At 35.1% G+C, this 19,549-nt stretch overlaps 1 protein-coding gene across 52 annotated transcripts in view; it reads left to right on the forward strand.

Moving 5' to 3' along the window:
• Rims2 (regulating synaptic membrane exocytosis 2) overlaps positions 1-19,549 on the forward strand; it is a 486,087-nt gene that overhangs the window by 327,711 nt on the left and 138,827 nt on the right. For 48 of the 52 annotated variants that reach the window (NM_001256382.1, NM_001256383.1, XM_017316372.2 and 45 more), the window contains 2 exons: positions 8,842-9,021; positions 9,876-9,985. In NM_001256382.1, coding sequence (NP_001243311.1) covers positions 8,842-9,021; positions 9,876-9,985 — 290 coding nt within the window. The remainder of the gene's footprint in view (positions 1-8,841; positions 9,022-9,875; positions 9,986-19,549) is intronic. The other 4 variants (NM_053271.2, XM_011245434.3, XM_030248301.1 and 1 more) reach the window with 1 other exon arrangement.

A 19,549-nucleotide genomic window follows, 5' to 3' on the forward strand; every position in this document is an offset into this window, starting at 1 on the left:
TCAAATTCAGAAATCTGCTTGCCTCTGCCTCCCAAGTGCTGGGATTAAAAGTGTGCCCTCCTTATTTACTTTTTTCTTATGGCCATTCATACACAAGGGAATTACTGCTATTGATGGTTAGCAAATGGTGATGGGTGTTTATGTAAAGATCCCATTTAAAAGACAACAACAATGGTTTATCTTTTTAAAATGAACATGAATTAATTAGATTTATGTCATAGTAAGCTAGGGGGTCAGTGATATTTCAAAAATATAAGAGTAAAATTCTCCTAGCAAAAATGAATATGAGACAATACTTCCTCAATTATTTAGAATGTTATATATTTCTAGTAATGAACTTAGAGTTATGACTGTAGGTACTACATATACTTAGAAATGTTTCAATCAGAGCTGAGTGTGGTAAGTTTGTTCCCTAAAATATAGCTACTTTGAAGAGCATCTGAGTGGTTGGTTTGGAGGTAAGAATGCATGAAGAAAAAACACATATATCAAGATAGATGGAAATAGAAAGAAGAGAGAGGGTATAATAAATTGAACTTAATAATACTTGAAAAATATTGAGAAATAGAATTTTAGAAAAAGCCTTAAGAAAAACTCCCAGCCTTTGATCTTAAGGCATGATATTGGGGATGAGCCTGTCCAACTGTGCAATGAGTGAAGCATCCAGATTTCTGAAAGCACTGAGGAGAAACCTTAGCACAAGCTAAAGTAAATGCTACCTAACTCTGTCTCAGCTTCTTACTGAATTGCTCTGCTTGGTCTCAAACTGACTCTGGCAACTTGTTCTGATCTCGTGCTCCTTCTTATTCTCTGGCTTCAACAGCCTCTGCTGTCCTGCTCTGCACTGCATGGACTCATGAATGAACTCAACTCCACTGCACTCACTCACTGCAACTCCACTGCACTCACTCACAGCAGTAACTCCCAACTCACTGACTCAACTCCACTGCACTCACTCACAGCAGTAACTCCCAACTCAGACTCAACTCCACTGCACTGCATTGACACCTAATTGACCCCCTCCCAACTCCACTCAACTGAACTGACTAAACCAAATTTCAACTCAATTTCACTGCCTCTTTCTGGGCTTTCTTTAATAGCCTTTGTTTCCTGTGCTGTTCTTGTGATAGTTTGGTGTATCCTTTTCTGTGAAATCTTTCTCTGATTCATCAGTTTGTCCCCCAAACCTCATTGTTTGGGATAAAAGGTATGTCTAAGGGCATGTCTATATTCCGGACAGAGTAGCATTGTTGGCTCTTCATTCGTCTATAGCATGGAGGGGAATGCAATTCACAGGGCTTCGCAGGTCTAAGGAGATATTAGCAGTTGAACAAAAGAGAATATAAAGAGAGAGTCGCTTCTCCTTAGTGATAGTTTGTGTGTGCTTTAGTGGATGACCCTAAGTCCACATGAGAATTGTCAACACTCACTGAACTCAGTGGATAATGGAGAAGGTAGGGGGATATGAGTGGGGAAGAGGATGTGTTAGGGATATTGTGGGATAACGGTTGTGGGAGGCAGATAAGATCAACATTCATTATGCATACATAAGAAATTTCAAACAATATATTTAAAACTTGAGGTATTCAACTTTAATGTTTCTGAGTTTGAAGTGGTTTCATCATATTCAAAGATCCATAATATTTTCTCAGATTATGGCACTGATGTAAGAAGGGAAAATAAAGATAAGGGATTTATTGAAGTCTAGGAATTGAGGTTCAAGACTGTTAACGATTTCTACATGTGTATGTATTGAAATCTATTATAGCCATAGGGATTAGGATAATCCCTACAGAAAGCCAGGCAAGGTCCCCAGATGATTACTGACTTAGAAAGTGATTAGAAGGTGTCTTGGTGTCAGCATCTGAGCTCACAGGGGATGTTGCAGGTTAACAGGCCACTTAAGAGAAAGGAAGACCATGAATTCTATGGAGATACAATAAGGTTTTTAAGTGTTCCTGTTCACTATCTGAGGACTGTAAATGTGAATGAGCACCACAGGAAGCAGAGACTATAAATGAGCCGTTAATTTTATGTATTGATTCCTTTATGCCATTATATCCTAAGCTTTCTCCCTCTATAGTTTGACCCCTGTCTCTCTCACTCCTTCTTAGTGAAGTGATTTTTGCCATCCCTATAATTTACCAACCTTTATTCGTATTATTCTCCCTTTATCAGTGTGAATTTGTGTGAGTGTGTGTGCATGCTTTTGTGTGTGCATGCTTGTGTGTGTGCATGCTTGTGTGTGTTGGGGGGATGTACCACCACTTCCTGGTATGTAATAATACTATTCTCTTTTTTATTCTATCTCTTGACTCTTCTACAGTTTCATTTGGTTTCTCTCTACTTGTCAAGTTCTTGCCTTTTGGATTATATATTTTCTTATATCTTATCATGATTGTGACTTTGTCCAAAAAATCGTAATACCATGTGTAGTATATAGTATATCTTGTGAAGTCAACATATATGTATTAAAAGAATGAGCCAATTATTTTTTTATTTTTTATTAGATATTTTCTTTATTTACATTTCAAATGTTATCCCCTTTCCTAGTTTCCTCTCCAAAAATCCTCTATTCCCTCCCCCACCCCCACTCCCCAACCCACCCACTCCCATTCCTGGCCCTGGCATTCCCCTATACTGGGGCATAGAACCTTCACAGGACCTAGGGCCTCTCAACCCATTTATAACTGACTACGCCAGCCTCTGCTACATATACACCAGGAGCCACAAATCCCACCATGTGTTTTCTTTGATTGGTGGTTTAGTTCCAGGGAGCTCTGGGGGTACTGGTTAGTTCATATTGATGTTCATTCTATGGGGCTGCTTGGATCCTTTCTCTTGCTCCTTCACTGGGGACCCTGTGCTCCGTCCAATGGATAATTGTGAGCATCCACTTCTGTATTTGCCAGGCACTGGCAGAGCCTCTCGGTAGACAGTTATATCAGGCTCCTGTCAGCAAGCTCTTGTTGGCATCTGCCATAGTGTCTGGGTTTGGTGGTTGTTTATGGAATGGATCGCCAGGTGGGGCAGTCTCTGGATGGTTGTTCCTTCAGTCTCTGCTCTGAACTTTGTCTCTGTATCTCTTTACATGGGTATTTTGTTCCCCCTTCTAAGAAGTATTCTGAGCTTCTGGGCTAATATCCATTTATCAGTGAGTACATATCATGTGTGTTCTTTTGTGATTGGGTTACCTCACTCAGGGTAATATCCTCCAGATCCATCCATTTGCCTAAGAACTTCATAAATTCATTGTTTTTAATGGCTGAGTAGTACTCCATTGTATAAATGTACCACACTTTCTGATTCCAATCCTCTGTTGAGGGACATCTGGGTTCTTTCCAGCTTCAAGCCAGTGACTTCTTTAGCTATCTTTCTTTTGAAAGACTGATTTTTCTCTTGTTAACATATGCAAAAATATTCCTCAAAACTGCAAATAAGTCCAAAACTCCATTTGTTTATTTTCCAAAAAGTTTCTGTTAATAGTTCATCTTCTAGTTTTGTTAATGGTTTATCATTTCTGAGTGTGAAATTTAAAAATCTACTTAGGGGGTTTCTTGGGGTGGTAATAAGTACTTTTCTATTGGTAATGTGCAAACATCACTGTGATGCAACTACTGAGCAGGGCAGAAGCAAGGCATATGGGAATTCGCAATCTACCATTCCAATATCCATGCAGAGACAGAGGGTCAGGGGGCTGGAGATTTGTTTTTTATCTTTATTTATTTATTTATTTATTTATTTATTTATTTATTCATAACACCAGATTTTATTCCCCCTCCTGGTCCACCCTCTGGCTGTTCCACATCCCATACCTCCTCTCCATGCTCCTGTCTCCCTGATGATGTCCCCACCCTCCATCCCTCACTTAACCAGACCTCTAAACGCCCTGGGTCTTCCAGTTTCTTAAGGGATAGGTGCAACTTCTCTGACTAAACCCAGACCCAGCAGTCCTCTGCTGTATATGTGTTGGGGGCCTCATATCAGCTGGTGTATGCTGCCTGGTTGGTGGTCCAGTGTTTGAGAGATCTCAGGGGTCCAGGTTTATTGAGACTGCTGGTCCTTCTACAGGGTCACCCTCTTCTTCAGGATGATATTTTCTAGTTCCACCCATTTGCCTGCAAAACCTAGGATGTCCTCATTCCTAATAGCTGAGTAGTATTCTATTGTGTAAATAAACCACATTTCTTTGTATCTGTTCTTCTGTCATGAGACATTGGGGTTGTTTTCAGCTTCAGGCTATTACAAACAATTCTGCTATGAACATAGTGGAACATGTATTCCTGTGACATGGTGGGGCATCTTTTGGGAGTCTTTTGCTGGGTCAACAGGTAGATCTATTTCCAGTTTTCTGAGGAACCTCCCAATCGATTTCCAGAGTGGTTATACAAGTTTGCAATCCCACCAGCAGTGGAGGAGTGTTCCTCTTTCTCTACATCCTCGCCAGCATCTGCTGTCACCTGAGGTTTTGATCTTAGCCATTCTGATTAGTGAAATGTGGAATCTCAGGGTCATTTTGATTTGCATTTCTCTGATCACTAGCTGTTTGAAATTTTATAATCAACACACCATTAATTTATAATCAACAAACCATTTAAAATAGAAAATAGACCATAGAATAAGAATTTTGAGGCTAAAAGAGAAACACTATATCAAGATTTTAGTTTGTTGCATGCTCATTTATAAACAGTTCTGTCTATTTTCGTTTTGTTTCTGTTATTGTTCCTATAAGAATTAATTAAGAAAAGTTCTAAATTCCTAACAAGTTTTCCAGATGTCCTCAAGGACCTGTATCTCATACTATATCATACTGTTTTGAGGAAATTTAGATTTTGCTCTTTTGTTCTTGTGATTTCAAATAATGGCTATTTTAAAATAACTCTGCAAGCATAATGATAGCATTCAGTTGAGAACAAAATTGTTGGTTAGCAATGATCACATTCTCCATTACCAGGGTCTCACCTCATTTCAGCTGTGTATAGTAGTAGCCCATCATTATTAGTACCAGATTGGATGAGTGTTATTTTTGTATAAGGTCAATTCTTTTAAATAATACACTCTTATTTTAATTCAGCAGAACTACTTTATCTTGGCCTATCTCTATCTAACTCTTTTCTCAGAGTCTGCATGTGCAAACTGATTGTCATGGTAGCTATTCTTAAAATACTGAAATTTCATGTCAGGTAATTAAGGAATTATTAGACAGCTTCCTCTTCAATTGTGTTCAGTTTACAGTAGAGTTCTCTACATAGTGTAGCACAGTACTTGTATCAATCCAGAAAATTAGAAATGAAAAATATGAACTATTTTAAACATTGATTAAAATTATAAACTACTAAAAAATGGAACTAGAATGGATTATTAAATCAGTTTTTAAACAGGAATTGAATTATTTCCTAAATATTGCTATTTACTAATTTTCTTCTTTATGATATATCCTTTTAGAAGTCTGGTAAAACAGGTGGCTAGCCCTTTTAAAGTAATATATTTATGCATATAGTAAAATGAGTTAAATAAGTTAGAAAAAATACTTATATTGGAATATAAACAATAGCTGAAGAAATCCAATTAAAAACCATGCAAAGACACAACAAAGAAAAAGAAATTCAGACTAATTTCCCTTATGAATATCAATGCAAAAATAATAAAATTCTTGCAAACTAAATCCAAAAACACATCAAAACAATCATCCATCATGATCAAGTAGGCTTCATCCCAGGGATGCAGGATGATTTAATATATGGAAATCCATCAACGTAATCCACTACATAAACAAACTCAAAAAAAATATTCACATGATCATTTCTTTAGATTCTGAGAAAGCCTTTGACAAAATCTAACACTCCTTCGTGGTAAAAGTCTTGGAAAGATTAGGAATTCAAAGCCCATTTCTAAACATAGTAAAAACAATGTACAGCAAACCAGTAGCCAACATCAAAGTAAATAGAGAGAAACTTGAAGCAATCCCACTAAAATCAGGGACTAGACAAGGCTGCCCACTCTTTCCCTACCTATTCAATATAGTACTCCAAGACCTAGGCAAAGCAATTAGATATTGAAGAATGTTAGACCTTAGAAATATGTATCTATTGTTTCCCACCATAGTTGTTGTTAATGGAAGTTATTTGTGCATTATTTTATTTATTTATTTGTTTGTTTGTTTGTTTGTTTGGTTGGTTGGTTGGTTAGTTAGTTAGTTAGTTTTACGAGACAGGGTTTCTTTGTGTAGCCCTGGCTGTCCTGGAACTCACTCTGTAGACCAGGATTGCCTTGAACTCAGAAATTTGTCTGCCTCTGCCTCCCAAGTGCTGGGATTAAAGGCATGTGCATTTTTAAATTATTAATTATTTTCTTTATTTACATTCAAATGTTGCCCCCCTTCCTGGTCCCCCTCCATGAGTTCTTTACCCCTCTCTTCTCCCCTTTGCTTCTGAGTGGGTGCTCCCCCTCCCACCTTCCCATCCCCTCCTACCCCACTCCACTAGGATCCCTCTTCCCTGTAGCATCAATTTCCTAAAGGATTAAGAGCATCCTTTGCCACTGAGGCCAGACAAGGCAGTCCTCTGCTACATATGTAGTGGGAGCCATGGAGCAGCCCATGTATGCTCTTTGGTTGGTGGCATAGTCCCTGGAAGTGCCTGAGGGATCAGGTTAATTGACACTGTTGTTCTTCCCACATGCTTGCCATCCCCTTCAGCTTCATCAGCCTTTCCACAACTAAGTAGACACCAGGTCAACTCTCTGTTGGTGTCACAATACCTATGTCTCTAAGTCTTGCCACAATATACTATGTGGAAGAAAAGTTCATTATTAACCTAAGATCATAAATCTTTAAAACAAAATAAAGTTTGCTATTCTTCAAAATATAGGCTTTTAGAAATGTAAGAAAAACAATGAGAAAGATAATTATGCACATGTTTTTTCTGACTTATTGAAAAGAGACATATCAGCAAGATTTTGCTGCAGGAACCTGATATAGCTGTCTCTTGTGAGGCTATGCCAGGGCCTGGCAAATACAGAAGTGGATGCTCACAGTCATCTATTGGATGGAACACAGGGCCCCCAATGGAGGGGCTAGAGAAAGTACCCAAGGAGCTGAAGGGGTCTGCAACCCTATAGGTGGAACAACAAAATGAACTAACCAGTACCCCCAGAGCTCGTGTCTCTAGCTGCATATGTAGCAGAGGATGGCGTAGTAGGCTGTCAGTGGGAAGAGAGGCCTTTGGTCTTGTGAAGGTTCTATGCCACAGTACAGGGGAATGCCAGGACCAGAAAGTAGGGATAGCATTGGAAATGTAAATGAAGAAAATATCTAATAAAAAATGTTTTTGAAAAAGAGAAAAGAGGCATATTGGACAAAGTATAGGTCATAAATTATCAGCCACATTTGCTTTAAAAGAGACTGTCTGCTCTAAAGTAGAATTTCAGAAGAATGGAATTACAAATTTTATACTCAAATTCCATTTTACACGGCTTTTAAAGCTGTAATCAAATATTATGTATGAATTTATATTTAATTTGGTTATCATGACCATTTGCATTGTGAGACTTTCTTTTAGGCTGAGCCTTGTCTCTAGCCCTTCCCCATTTTTGATGTAGTTATGTAAAAAATCTGAACTTGACATAGAAAATCAGTCACACTTTAATGATAAAAGTTCTTAATATTATTTTAGTTCTATTTTATTCTATGATTTTAAAGTATTATACCAAGGTATAAAACAATGGAGGATGAATCCAGTACTCAGTTTTGAGTAATAATTGTTTTCCCAAACTGTGTGACATGTAATTCATGATACTAAGGAGCCTGTGTCCTTTTTCTTACCTTTCTCTAATCATCCACTTTTTTTCATTTTTAAAAATCAGAGAACTTTTTTTTCTGGTAAAGTGGACTGATGTTGAGGTTACTCTTCCTCTGTTCTCTGTAGTGCATAAATCACCTTTTTACTGTGACTGCAACTGGCCAGGAAGTAACTGTCTGAAACATATTTAGCATATATTAATATGTGAGTTTTAAAGCAGAAGTTAATGTTCTTAGGTGTGCCTTCTCAATCATGGGGTTGAATTAGAGTCCATTTATGATCACAGCAAGGTGAATAAACTTTATGGTAGCCCCATGGGACAAGTGCTCACAGTTACTGCTCATGCAGCTGTAAGTATTCTTGCTTCTTCTAGAATTGAGTTTTACAGGGCCGGGAGGTCACTTCTCTTTTGGAATTCCAGTTTCATCCAATACCCGTTTAAGTAGTTTAGTCTCACAGAAGTGCACTGAGCTGGCTAGTGGAGTTAACAGTTCTGTAGAAGCAATCTACAGGGTGATTTCTGTTTGGGGATGTGTTTGAATATGGATACACACTTCAAAGCTGCCCTATTTTCCTGTAACCTCATTTCAGTCTTGCGCTTAAAATATTCAAGCTATCAGTATACTACAGTAATGGTATTAACATTTTATATATTACTCTGTTTGCTGATAAACTTTCTACATAACTTTCTCTCTTCTGGGAAATGCTAGGAAGCACTGTTGAATGTCTTTAAGCTAGGATACATTACACTCTACACATGTTCTCCTTGTGGAAAGCAGGTAGCTTGGTTTGCATCGCTTATAACTGAGCAAGTTGTTTATTGGGAATTAAATAAAAAAAAATTAGAGTTCTATAGAACTCTTTAAGCTTAGCCAAAATTTATTCACGATGTGTTGGGAAAAAAAAATTTTTTTTCATACACAGTGATTTTAAGCTTTTAAGCAGTTCTTTTTTTTTTCTCCAAAATCAGTTTGATACATCATGACCAAATAGCAGAAAGGCATTAAAGATCAACTGAGCTGCTTTTTGACTAACATTTCAGGGATTGTGAAGCAGCAGATAGACAGCCATATCACAGATCCAGATCAACAGAACAACGGCCTCTCCTAGAGCGGACCACCACCCGCTCCAGATCCTCTGAACGTCCTGATACAAACCTCATGAGGTCGATGCCTTCATTAATGACTGGAAGATCTGCCCCTCCTTCACCTGCCTTATCGAGGTGAAAGATACATTGATCAGACTAATTTCCCTGTCTGCACTACCACACACCATTTTATTTTCCCAACAGCTAAATGGTCTTTTCTATCATTTTTTGGCTGATCACCAGTATATGTCAATACTAACTCTGTCAGTATGAACACACTATCTATATTCAGTGGATATGATAGTGTGTCATTACCATTGTGAATTGTTGCCTAACTGTCTTGGTTGCATTTGTTTTGTGAGATCTCATTAACCAGGAGTCCTAAGTCAATCCTGTCCTGACTGTCATGTTCTTCCAAGTTACAGTGCTCATTAGGCATGACTTTTCTAGTAATCATCACAATAGTAAATTAAATTTGTTTATTAGTTTCTATGAACATTAATATTAGGTATTAGGATTATCTTTAGTTGAATTTTGAAATCCTTGGGATTTTTTGTTTTGTTTTTTAATAAAAAGGACATTTAGTATAAACAAGTGAAAATATGATTAGGTCAAGGTAAGAAGGCTAGTTTTAAGAATTTATATTATAGTAGAAAAATGTAAAGTTTTATTTTTTATTTTTAAAGTTTAGAATTTGCTACCTGCTTTCATATAGGTAGATTAGTAATTTATATTTTGAATTTCATGGATTTTTTTACTATAGGCTTTTTTGTCCATGTATGTGTGTATGTATGCATATTACACCAAAACATAAACATTTTTGGTGTTTAAGTAGTCATAACTCTCTAAATGTCCATATTTTGTCCTGTTCTCCTTTTAAGCCAGCAGCTAACTGCACTAATTGTTCTAATAAAGCCGATATGTAAACCATCTAGCATATTGACCATATTTAACACTTACTAAAAGTGTATTCATGGTGCATCTTGTAGGTCTCACCCTCGTACCGGGTCTGTCCAGACAAGCCCATCAAGTACTCCGGGAACAGGACGAAGGGGCCGACAGCTTCCACAGCTTCCACCAAAGGGAACATTGGAGAGAAGTAAGTTTTTAGTTTTCTACTTATGCCATGTAGGAACTACACATGGAAGCCGAGGTGAATTAAGCTTTTCTACTGTCTTTGTGTTATTAGCTTTTTGTATTTAACTGTATGCATGATATCATTTGACAGTAGTTATATTTGTGAATATAATATATATTGCATGTAAAATTTTACTTGGAGATAAAAAGGAATAATCTTTACTTCTTTTATAGACTTTTCAAATTTGAATAAGTGGGTTTAAAAGTAAGACATCGTCTTATGAAAGCAGCTGGATTATAATGTCTTTACTACATCTAAGATTAGGTAATGTTGGTGATTATACAAAGTTTATTAGTAACTAGCTAAATCAATTTTCACACACTGCAAAGGACTGGTTAGCTGTGATGCACAGTGGTGATCCTTCTCAAATCTGGAGTGGAAGCAAAAGGTAACCCCGAACACACAAACATGCATGTTGTACTGAGCTTCAGTGATTGTAGATTGCTACATGAAAAGCTGACACACTTGAGCACATGGCTCAAGCTGCTGTAAATCTCAGTTAAACTCTCTAAAGCATGGAGAACAACAGAATAATTTTAACATCTTTTAAGTCACAACTCCTCGACATAGGAACTTTTTTCAAATATATGTATATATGTGTGTGCATGTATATATATAAATATATATATATGCATATAGCCAAATCACCATTTTAGTTTTCCTTAATAGATGATATACTCTATTTACTCTATTATACTCTGAAATTTTCTGTTGTTTTTAACCCCTGTGCTTTGGTTCTTCCTTCCTTTGTTTTCGTTTTGTTTTGTTTTCCTAGACATTGGAGTCAAGGAGGTAGACCCTTATGAAGGTCTGTACATAAAGGAGGGTTTGTTTTGTGCTGAGAGTCTTTTGGGGGCAGTGCGAGCAAAAATAAATCCAACTGCAATTGATGTCTTTTCATTTATATGGTTTTATATACAGTTAAATTTTTCTGTTTTCTATTTTCTAATAAAGTATTCAAATTTTATTTTCTGTGAGAGAACAACAAAGAGTTAAATGTTGAGTCATGTAAGAGTGCAAAAAGTTTAAACTTTTAAATAACTAGACAATGTTTATTCTCATAAATATATTTAATTTATTTTTTTAATTTCTGGATTTTAGACTGAAACTATAACCAGAGATATCAATTGCAGTCTGTGTTTATGCCATTGAGGATATATACATAGTCTGGTTATATTTCTCATCTTCTATTTCATTTTTTTATTTCTGATGATCTTTTTATTAAATTTGACTTTCTACAAAAGAAGTTATTGAGTTAGTGATTTTGATTTGTGTTTCCTGTTTTGTGTTTCATGTTATAGCAAGTCTGCTTGGAGTATATGAAGGATAAACATGACAGTTTTATGTGTTTATTATCACACACTTCATTATGCCTTAAGACAAATCTATTGAACTGTAGTATGTGGACTGCCATACATTTGCTAGTACAATAAATAGCTGCTAGTTTTAGAAATTTGAAATTGTTGATCATGTTGTTTACTGTTGAGTCTTCAGCAATTGTAGAACTAGAACAAATGTTTATTGTGTTGAAAATGAAATGCTGTATTATAAATTGAAATGATACCTCAATAGTATATAGATGACCACCAAAAACGAATTCTTTATGTTTTATTGTCTTAGATAACTTGTTGATGTAAGTTGTGCTCTTGTCAGTTGTGAGTGAATGGTTACCAACTTCATGGTTGCTTCTGCTTTCATGTACCATGAGTCTAAGCGGTACTGTGCTGATGGGGCCGATGCTTCATTTTCCTGTTTGATAGAACACGTCTGTGGCACTGCTGTAGCCTTTGACTATTTCCGTAAAACTAAGTGCTGTACCTTTAAATTGTTTTTCATAAGGAGAGTTAATAATGTGCAGCTTTGCTCTCCTCAAACAAGATTTCAAGCTTTCATTTTGATATCTTTTATTGCAAAAGTCCGTTGAGGTGTGTATAGCTTCATGCTGTACAATGCTATATATAAAAGAAAAGAAACCTTACTGCTGGAGGGAAGTTTGGGTTAAATGATTTCAAGATATTTCTGAGTGCTTACTTTACTGTTATTTATTTGTTTGGTTTTTGTTTTAGGTTAAACAATTGGAAGACATTTCCAAACACTCACCTTACTGTTATTTGTTTGGTTTTTGTTTTAGGCAGAAAGCAATGCATTAATACCACTAACATTTAGCAATTTTCATTCATGTCTCTAATTATAATTTTCTGGTTTTTATTTCATCCTCCTTATTCACTTCAGTGTGGAAGAGGCTTTGTTTATTTTGTATTACTTAATGATACTGGCTGATTATAGCCACATTTTCAGACATGTTGACGCTTGAGAGATTCATGAACCTGTATATCTTCCAGGATTAAAGGGAAGAGTGATGACCTCTTCTGTAGACCCTCAACCTCTAACTGAAGATAGAGTATTGGCTGATAGTATTAGTGTTTGACCTTCTGCTACATGGTTGCCAGGACTTGTCATTTAACAGCATTTCTGCTGTATACACATTGAATTATTTATTCTACCTTTAGTAACTAAAACATGAGCAAACTGTAATTTGGCTCTATGATTTTGAATATTATTTTATATTGTCTAGTAACTAAATTAATTTCACATAAAATATATTTTGATCTTGAAGCTGATATTTTTTCATACTCATTTTGCCAAAACCTCCAAAATTAGAATGATATGGAAAGTACAATGTAGTCAGCCACCATAAAGCATTATTACTATTATTTTCTTAAATATTAACCTCGATTATTATGGGTGTATAAAAATTGGGGTTTATAGTATCATGGTTTTCTTCCTAGAAGAAAATTGATGTAAAAATTTCCAAATAATACACCTACTATATTATTGTGCCGCCTGTTGAATTGTGCTTCTCCTGTTTAGTTACACACACATCTTAAATCTTCCAGAGGGGTCACAGTTTCTAATTTCTAAGGGAGTACCACTGCCAACTGTGATAGTTCATTAACAGTAAACTGATTTGCTTTCAAAAGCATATCTGAAATGCAACATATAATCTGTTTTTCTATTTATATGCACCCATTATTTCATTAACAGTGAATTTTGTTTGCTTATTATATTTTAAAACTAACAACCAGATTCATGGACTTATCTTTTTCTCCTACTTCTGCAAATCCAGAAGTTATTGAAGAAATTGGGCATGTGGAAGAAGAGGGGGTGGAAAAGGAGGGAGACGAGGTCAAGGCAGGTCTGTCTGATTGTCTGCTAATGTTAATATTAGAGTATTTAATTTAGTCAATTATTTGAATATTGTCTTTTAATGATCAGAGCAAACTAAAATTATAGAGAATGTCTTTAGCTTAAATATGTACTTCATTTACCTAACTCATTCATTTACATTCTGGTTGTTTCTTTACCTTTTAAAAAATAACCTTCATGAGCTAGCTAATAGAAAACTATTTCCCTTATGCCTCCCTGTACTAAGGGAACTCTAGCTTCTGGCTTCAGGGTTTCAAAAATAGGAGAGGGAAAATTTAAGATCATACAGAACAGATTTCCATAATATTTAATAACTGCGTGCATGTTCCTCCTACATCATTGTCTAAGTAAGAAGTAATTTTCTCTGGATTTCCCATCTCTGTCTGAGCTCAGTGTTGCTGTATCCTCTGTAAGAGCCATTCCTCTCTGTGATGTTTGACTTCTGGAGGCAACACAGGCTTTCATTTCCTCAATTTTGTAATCACAATCTAATTGGGTATTTTTATCATTGTCTGTCAAAGTAAAATATTATATTCTCACAAATACATTTATGTAATTTTGTTGAATATCTCTATATTCATTTGAACCTCTGAATTGGATCCTAATCTTTTTTAAATTGTCTTGAATTTTAGCTTTCTGTGAAAACTGCAGAATAATTTTAAGCCTATTTTTGTTAGGTGTTTAGCTGATCTTTTAACATGTAAATTTATTTATGAGTTTTAAAGTTAGGCTTTCCCCCCTCTTTTTATTATCTGAACCTAATTTGTAATATTTAAAACAAAAGGTCATTGTTTTGCTGCTAATAACCAGTAATATCCTAATTTATCAGGTAGAGAAATTATATCCAACAACGGAAAAAAAAAAGACGATCTTAATTGTTTGGTTAAAGAAATGTATTATTGTATTCCATTCTGAATATCAAATATAATCAACACGAGAATTTCAAATGCCTTTCATTTTCCTGGCTGAATGGAATTAAGATTTTGTGGCCTGCTACAGAATAACTTCCATTTCCATCAGGCTGAGGAGCTAACGTTCTGTTTCCCTGCCCTCCACATCTCACACTAATTCACTCATGTCCTGAGTCTCCTAGGTCACGAATTGCCTTCCATGATAATTTTAGAGTTAGGACTACTCGACAACTTCTGCCTATCAGTATCACTTTTGTTTTACCCCTTAAAATAAAAACTAATTACATTTTAAAAACCACTTTGTCACCTGTGACCTGTTCTTAAGAAATTAGTAAAGTACATTATGTAGTCTCATCGCAAAACAAAACAAAACTACCCAGCACACAAGTATAGTACAAAATGCCTTTTCTGTCTGGTTACTTTGATACCTTTCCCTATAGAACAGAGAACATATACTGCATATACTTTATTCTAATGTGTACAGTGTGGGGTGTCATGTTAAATGCATGTACCTATTTCTGTAGTGCATGTTTTATTATTCTTTTTGGAGTGCTTTTTATTTGCATTGCTAATGACCTCAATTATTAATTATTGTCTGGTTTCAATGTTAAAGATAACAGGGAAGAAGCATCAAGCTTACCTAATAATGGGAAAAAAGGCAAGTCTAAAATTATATATGTGTCTCTCTGTACTGACATTTATAATGTGTGTGAATATACTTCTTTAAATTAGGGAGGTTTAAGTCTCAGTCCCAATTTAAGTTATGTAGAACCAAAAATACTTGCTTGTATTTATTTCTAAGTAGTTATTTAGTCTCTAATATCTTTACCATAGGTTGATGATACAGCTCAGTGGCTTAACAGTTGCCTAGAATTGCAAGCACACACACACACACACGCACACGCACACATACAAGCATGCACACACACACACATACACGCACATACACGCACGCACACACACACACGATAAAGTAACTTATTGATGCTAGCTGCTCTATTTTATTGAAATATACAGATTAAAATTGAGAAGATTTATTTTGTTGATCACATTAAATTGCAAAATTCTGAAGAAAATGGTGATAACATGTTATGAATTTAAAACTATAATGTAGATATTTTCGAACTTGAATTTATTTTAAAATAATACTATTTAAAATAAACTATTAGAATGAAACAATTGGAATTTTGACAATAACAAATAATAATAAACATAAGTAATAAGGTGAAAACATTTGTACAGTTACCGCACTGTATATACAGATTAATATGTTGTTAAGACAAATAAAAAGGCAATTGACTTTTAATACTTAAATTCAGAGTTCAAATTCCTGGTGACTTAACTCCAGAGCTTACCACAACTAAATTCTAAAGATCAGACCTGTGTTTTGGAATAATTAATAACCCAACATAGCTACACATATTTATTTTCAATGTCACCATTTGAATGATTCCCATAAATATTAAAAATGTCTTAGTACTGTAACATTTGACCTTCTGTTATTGAACTAAATTAAAATGTGAGTATCTTAGTATTTCTGTACTTAGTTACTATGGCCTTCATCTGAAACAGTATTCTCAACCTGCCAGTAATTACTCCTTTGGGGATGAACGACCCTTCCATAGGTGTCACCTAACAACATTGGAAAGCACAAACACATTTACATTGCAGTTCATAGCTGTAGCAAAATTGTAGTTATTAAATAGCAATAAAAATAATTTTATAGTTGGGTGTCACCACACTATGAAGAAACTATATTGGAGGGTCACAGCATAGGAAGGTTGAGAACTACTGATCTAAAATATATTCTTTTCTCTATTCAACTTTCATAATGTTTACAGTGTTCCATGTAAGGTATAAATTATCACTTATTTTTAGAATTTTAATAATACACACTGATAATTATTAATGTATGATTTAAAAGATGGGAGTAATGTGAAAAATATAGTTAAAATTATAGCACATCATATAATATGAATACTCTGTATAAAATGGAATTTTAACTGAACCCACAAAAGTATTTTTGTATATATACTTGATGCACTTATTGCCTTCTCTGATGTTTCTTGGAACCCATGGAGGACAAATTTTATATATATTTAAGTATAAACAATGATCTGAAAAGTACATCTTCAAGTTTTCATTCAGTTATGTGGCTGCACAAGATGTAAACACTTTTACTGCCATATTGGGTTGAAGAACATCTAAGTATTGAATGGGATCTGTTCCCATGGGATCACTGGGTCAACTATGATGGCTCATTCTGTCTTCTGTTACTTAGTTGTCCTTCAACTGTGCTCCTTCAGACTGTCCCGCTTTCCCAGTTCTCCTTTCCCTGTATATAAAGCTTCCTGTCACGAATGGGTATCGGGCTCTCTTTTCACTCCTTACAAACAACTTTTATTTGCCGTTGCATCATTGTAAACATTTTATCCCACATAAAGACTAAGACTTTTGCCTGTGTGTCCTCCGTGTGATATAACTAAGCCTAGCAAGACATAATGGATAATATTTTGAACAATGAGACGTTTGAATGGTTTGTATGTAATTTCTCATTTTTAACTAGTATTTGGATTTTTGTATCCTATTACTGAGGTCAAGCTATTTGGTATTATACTTTATTGTGGTGTTGTATAGTTTTGTATATAATGTTAATATTTAATAATGCACAGAGACAACTTACTAAGAGAAATGTTTTGAATAGTTTTGTTTTCTATGTAGGTTTTCAGCACATTTTTTCTCAAGTATTCTGACATTTCCTAACAACTTGTTTTAATATTGCAAAGTGTTTAGATTTTCTAAAACATTTAAAGGGGTCTATTGTTGAGGGATCACCCTGTGCTATGATCACTTACAAATCTACACGTGAGTTAAGTCTAGAAAATCAAATTATACATAGAAGGATTCTAGAAGATGAGGTATAAAGTACTAGGTATCTAGGGTGGAAATGGCAAATTGTTCTGTTGTAACATTACTTGCCTCTTAGGTATAGTATACATTTTCATTTTGAAATAATTTAGCATGCTTAAATTGCTTCAAATAAATTTTCATGTAGTCAGTACTATATAAGCATTAGCTATTACTATAATTTTCAGTAATATTATAATTAAATAATTTATAATTACATAATATAAAATTATAGAAATTATAATTTCTTGTGCCAACCTTGGATACTCTGAAAACATGAGTTTTAGATTTAAAGTCAGTTTGATTATGATCATCAAACTGAATGAACTCACACACACACACACACACACACACACACACACACACACACACACACACTATAGTTCATTACTGGTGCTATTCTTCACTGACTAATTCAGATAAGAAACCACACCAGAGTAGAAACGAATGGATGGGATATCAAAGTCATGTTATTTTATGATGTTTGAACACATTCACTAAAGTTATTTTTACATGTTTAAATGTATATTTGAAAACTAATGTACAGAGCTTCAGAATGCTTTTGGCACACAATTTTGTCAGTATTTTTCAGCCCACTACTGCTTTTCAAGTCTCCTAACAGTTGCACTGGAAGTCAACTTCTTGCATCTTCACTTTAGTTTTCCTTCTAAGACTTTGTGAACTTTGGCAAGTCCTTTAATTTCACTGTGCTTCAGGGTCCTCTTGAGTTAAGTAAAATTTCACAGAGGATTTTAATTGAAACTTGGTGGTTTTGGAAATGTTTCTGATAGAAACTTATGTCTCAAGAATTTTTTTTATTCTAATTGTTGTCTTGTTATTATAGTTTAATGATTCATTATTTTATCATATAGCTTAATTGGCCATTAGTCATGTGTTATGATTGTATAGCATACCATTTATAAAGTTTTGCCCATAAAAATGTATAATGAGCTATATATAAAAATATTTTGTTTCTTTAGTGTAATTTTCAATGTAAAGTTGTCTAGGAAGTTCAGATTTTGATAGCATAAATAAGAAAGACATGAAAGATGTATAGATGGGAGGGAAAGACATAAGGAAAGATAGAGGAAAGAATGAATTGGAAGTCGGTTACTGAGAGTAATACGTAGGTACTGGTGAACTCATTCAAACAGCTGCCTGCGTTTGGGTGCTTTCTAGGAACTTGCTAATATTTAGGCTCGTGAGAATCAATGAGGATATAGAATTATCTTTGTTTTGCTGCCTTTCTGTATACTTACAAATATTTTCAATGCAAGGGATTATTAATAACAGTCTTAATCTCAAAATATGATTGCTATCTGTACACGTGTAGACTTCATTATGGAGTTGTATAATATTTTCTTCACACCTTATTCCTTCCCCGTGTATATAAATGACAACCTGTCCAGTGTTAATGCAAGAGTCAAGAATCCTTTACAGTATGGTGAATTGTTAGCATGTGCTTTGAGCAGGAGGGGTACTCAGTCCCACTTACCATTCTGGAAAAGCTTGGTGACTGGAACAAGATGGACTTGGAACTAAAGGCATATAATATTTAGGGGAGTTCAGTCTAATATTAAAGCCCAAGGAAGAACAGAGACTACAATAAAGAGAAAGAATAAGATGTTGGCTCCTGATATAGTCTCATGTAGCAGTAAGTCCTTGTGAGCACATATTTTCTAGTTTCTATCCTCAGTATTTCCATATTGTTTGTAGAGAAGCTTTGCTCTTTTATTTTACTTCTCCTTTTCTCAGATGATTTCATCTGATGCTTAGGTAACTAATTAGGTTTAGGAAAGAAGTCCATTGAATGCATGACTTTCATGGCTGCCACATCATTGACTTTCATGATATAATTTGTAAAGCTATCCTTTCTAGAATTTTGAAATTACCTTCATTTTTAGAGAGGTGATTTGGTGTGGGTGAATGAATGCCCCATCTCACCTGTTTCATGGGAGTTTTTTGATTTAGCTCTGTGAGACAGAATTTCACTGTAGTTCTAGGATTGAGAGTTTGAGGCAGAAGGATCACTGCAAATTTGAGACCAAGCTGGTCAACATAGTACCAGGACTGCATAGTGAGGACCTAAGCAACAAAACCTAACCTCCTTACAATTAACTGGAGCACTGAGATTGCCTTGTACTCAACACCCTATACACCTGGATACTACCAAGGTCTACACTTTAGAACTTGGGTTCAAAGCTTTGTCTTCATAGTGTACGAGATTTCTAGGCCCTTAGGTAATTTGGAGGCTAGTTCATCTAAGACTAGGAAAGAACATGTTTCTTCTGTTCCCAGCATGGTACTGTGAGACTTGAGTAAATTCATGTATGGAAATTACTTGTTAACTAGAATAAGTATTTTGTTCTTATACTTACCAATCAGAGGTCTCCTCTGTGCTGTATAAGGTCTGTGTGATGTTTGTTAGAGCACATTAAAGCATATTGAGCAAAATCCAGTTAATACAGGAATCTGTGCTCCTTGAACCAGTTTTGATACA

The sequence above is a fragment of the Mus musculus genome, chromosome 15 (assembly GCF_000001635.26).
Source record: "Mus musculus strain C57BL/6J chromosome 15, GRCm38.p6 C57BL/6J".
NCBI classification, from domain to species: Eukaryota; Metazoa; Chordata; class Mammalia; order Rodentia; family Muridae; genus Mus; species Mus musculus.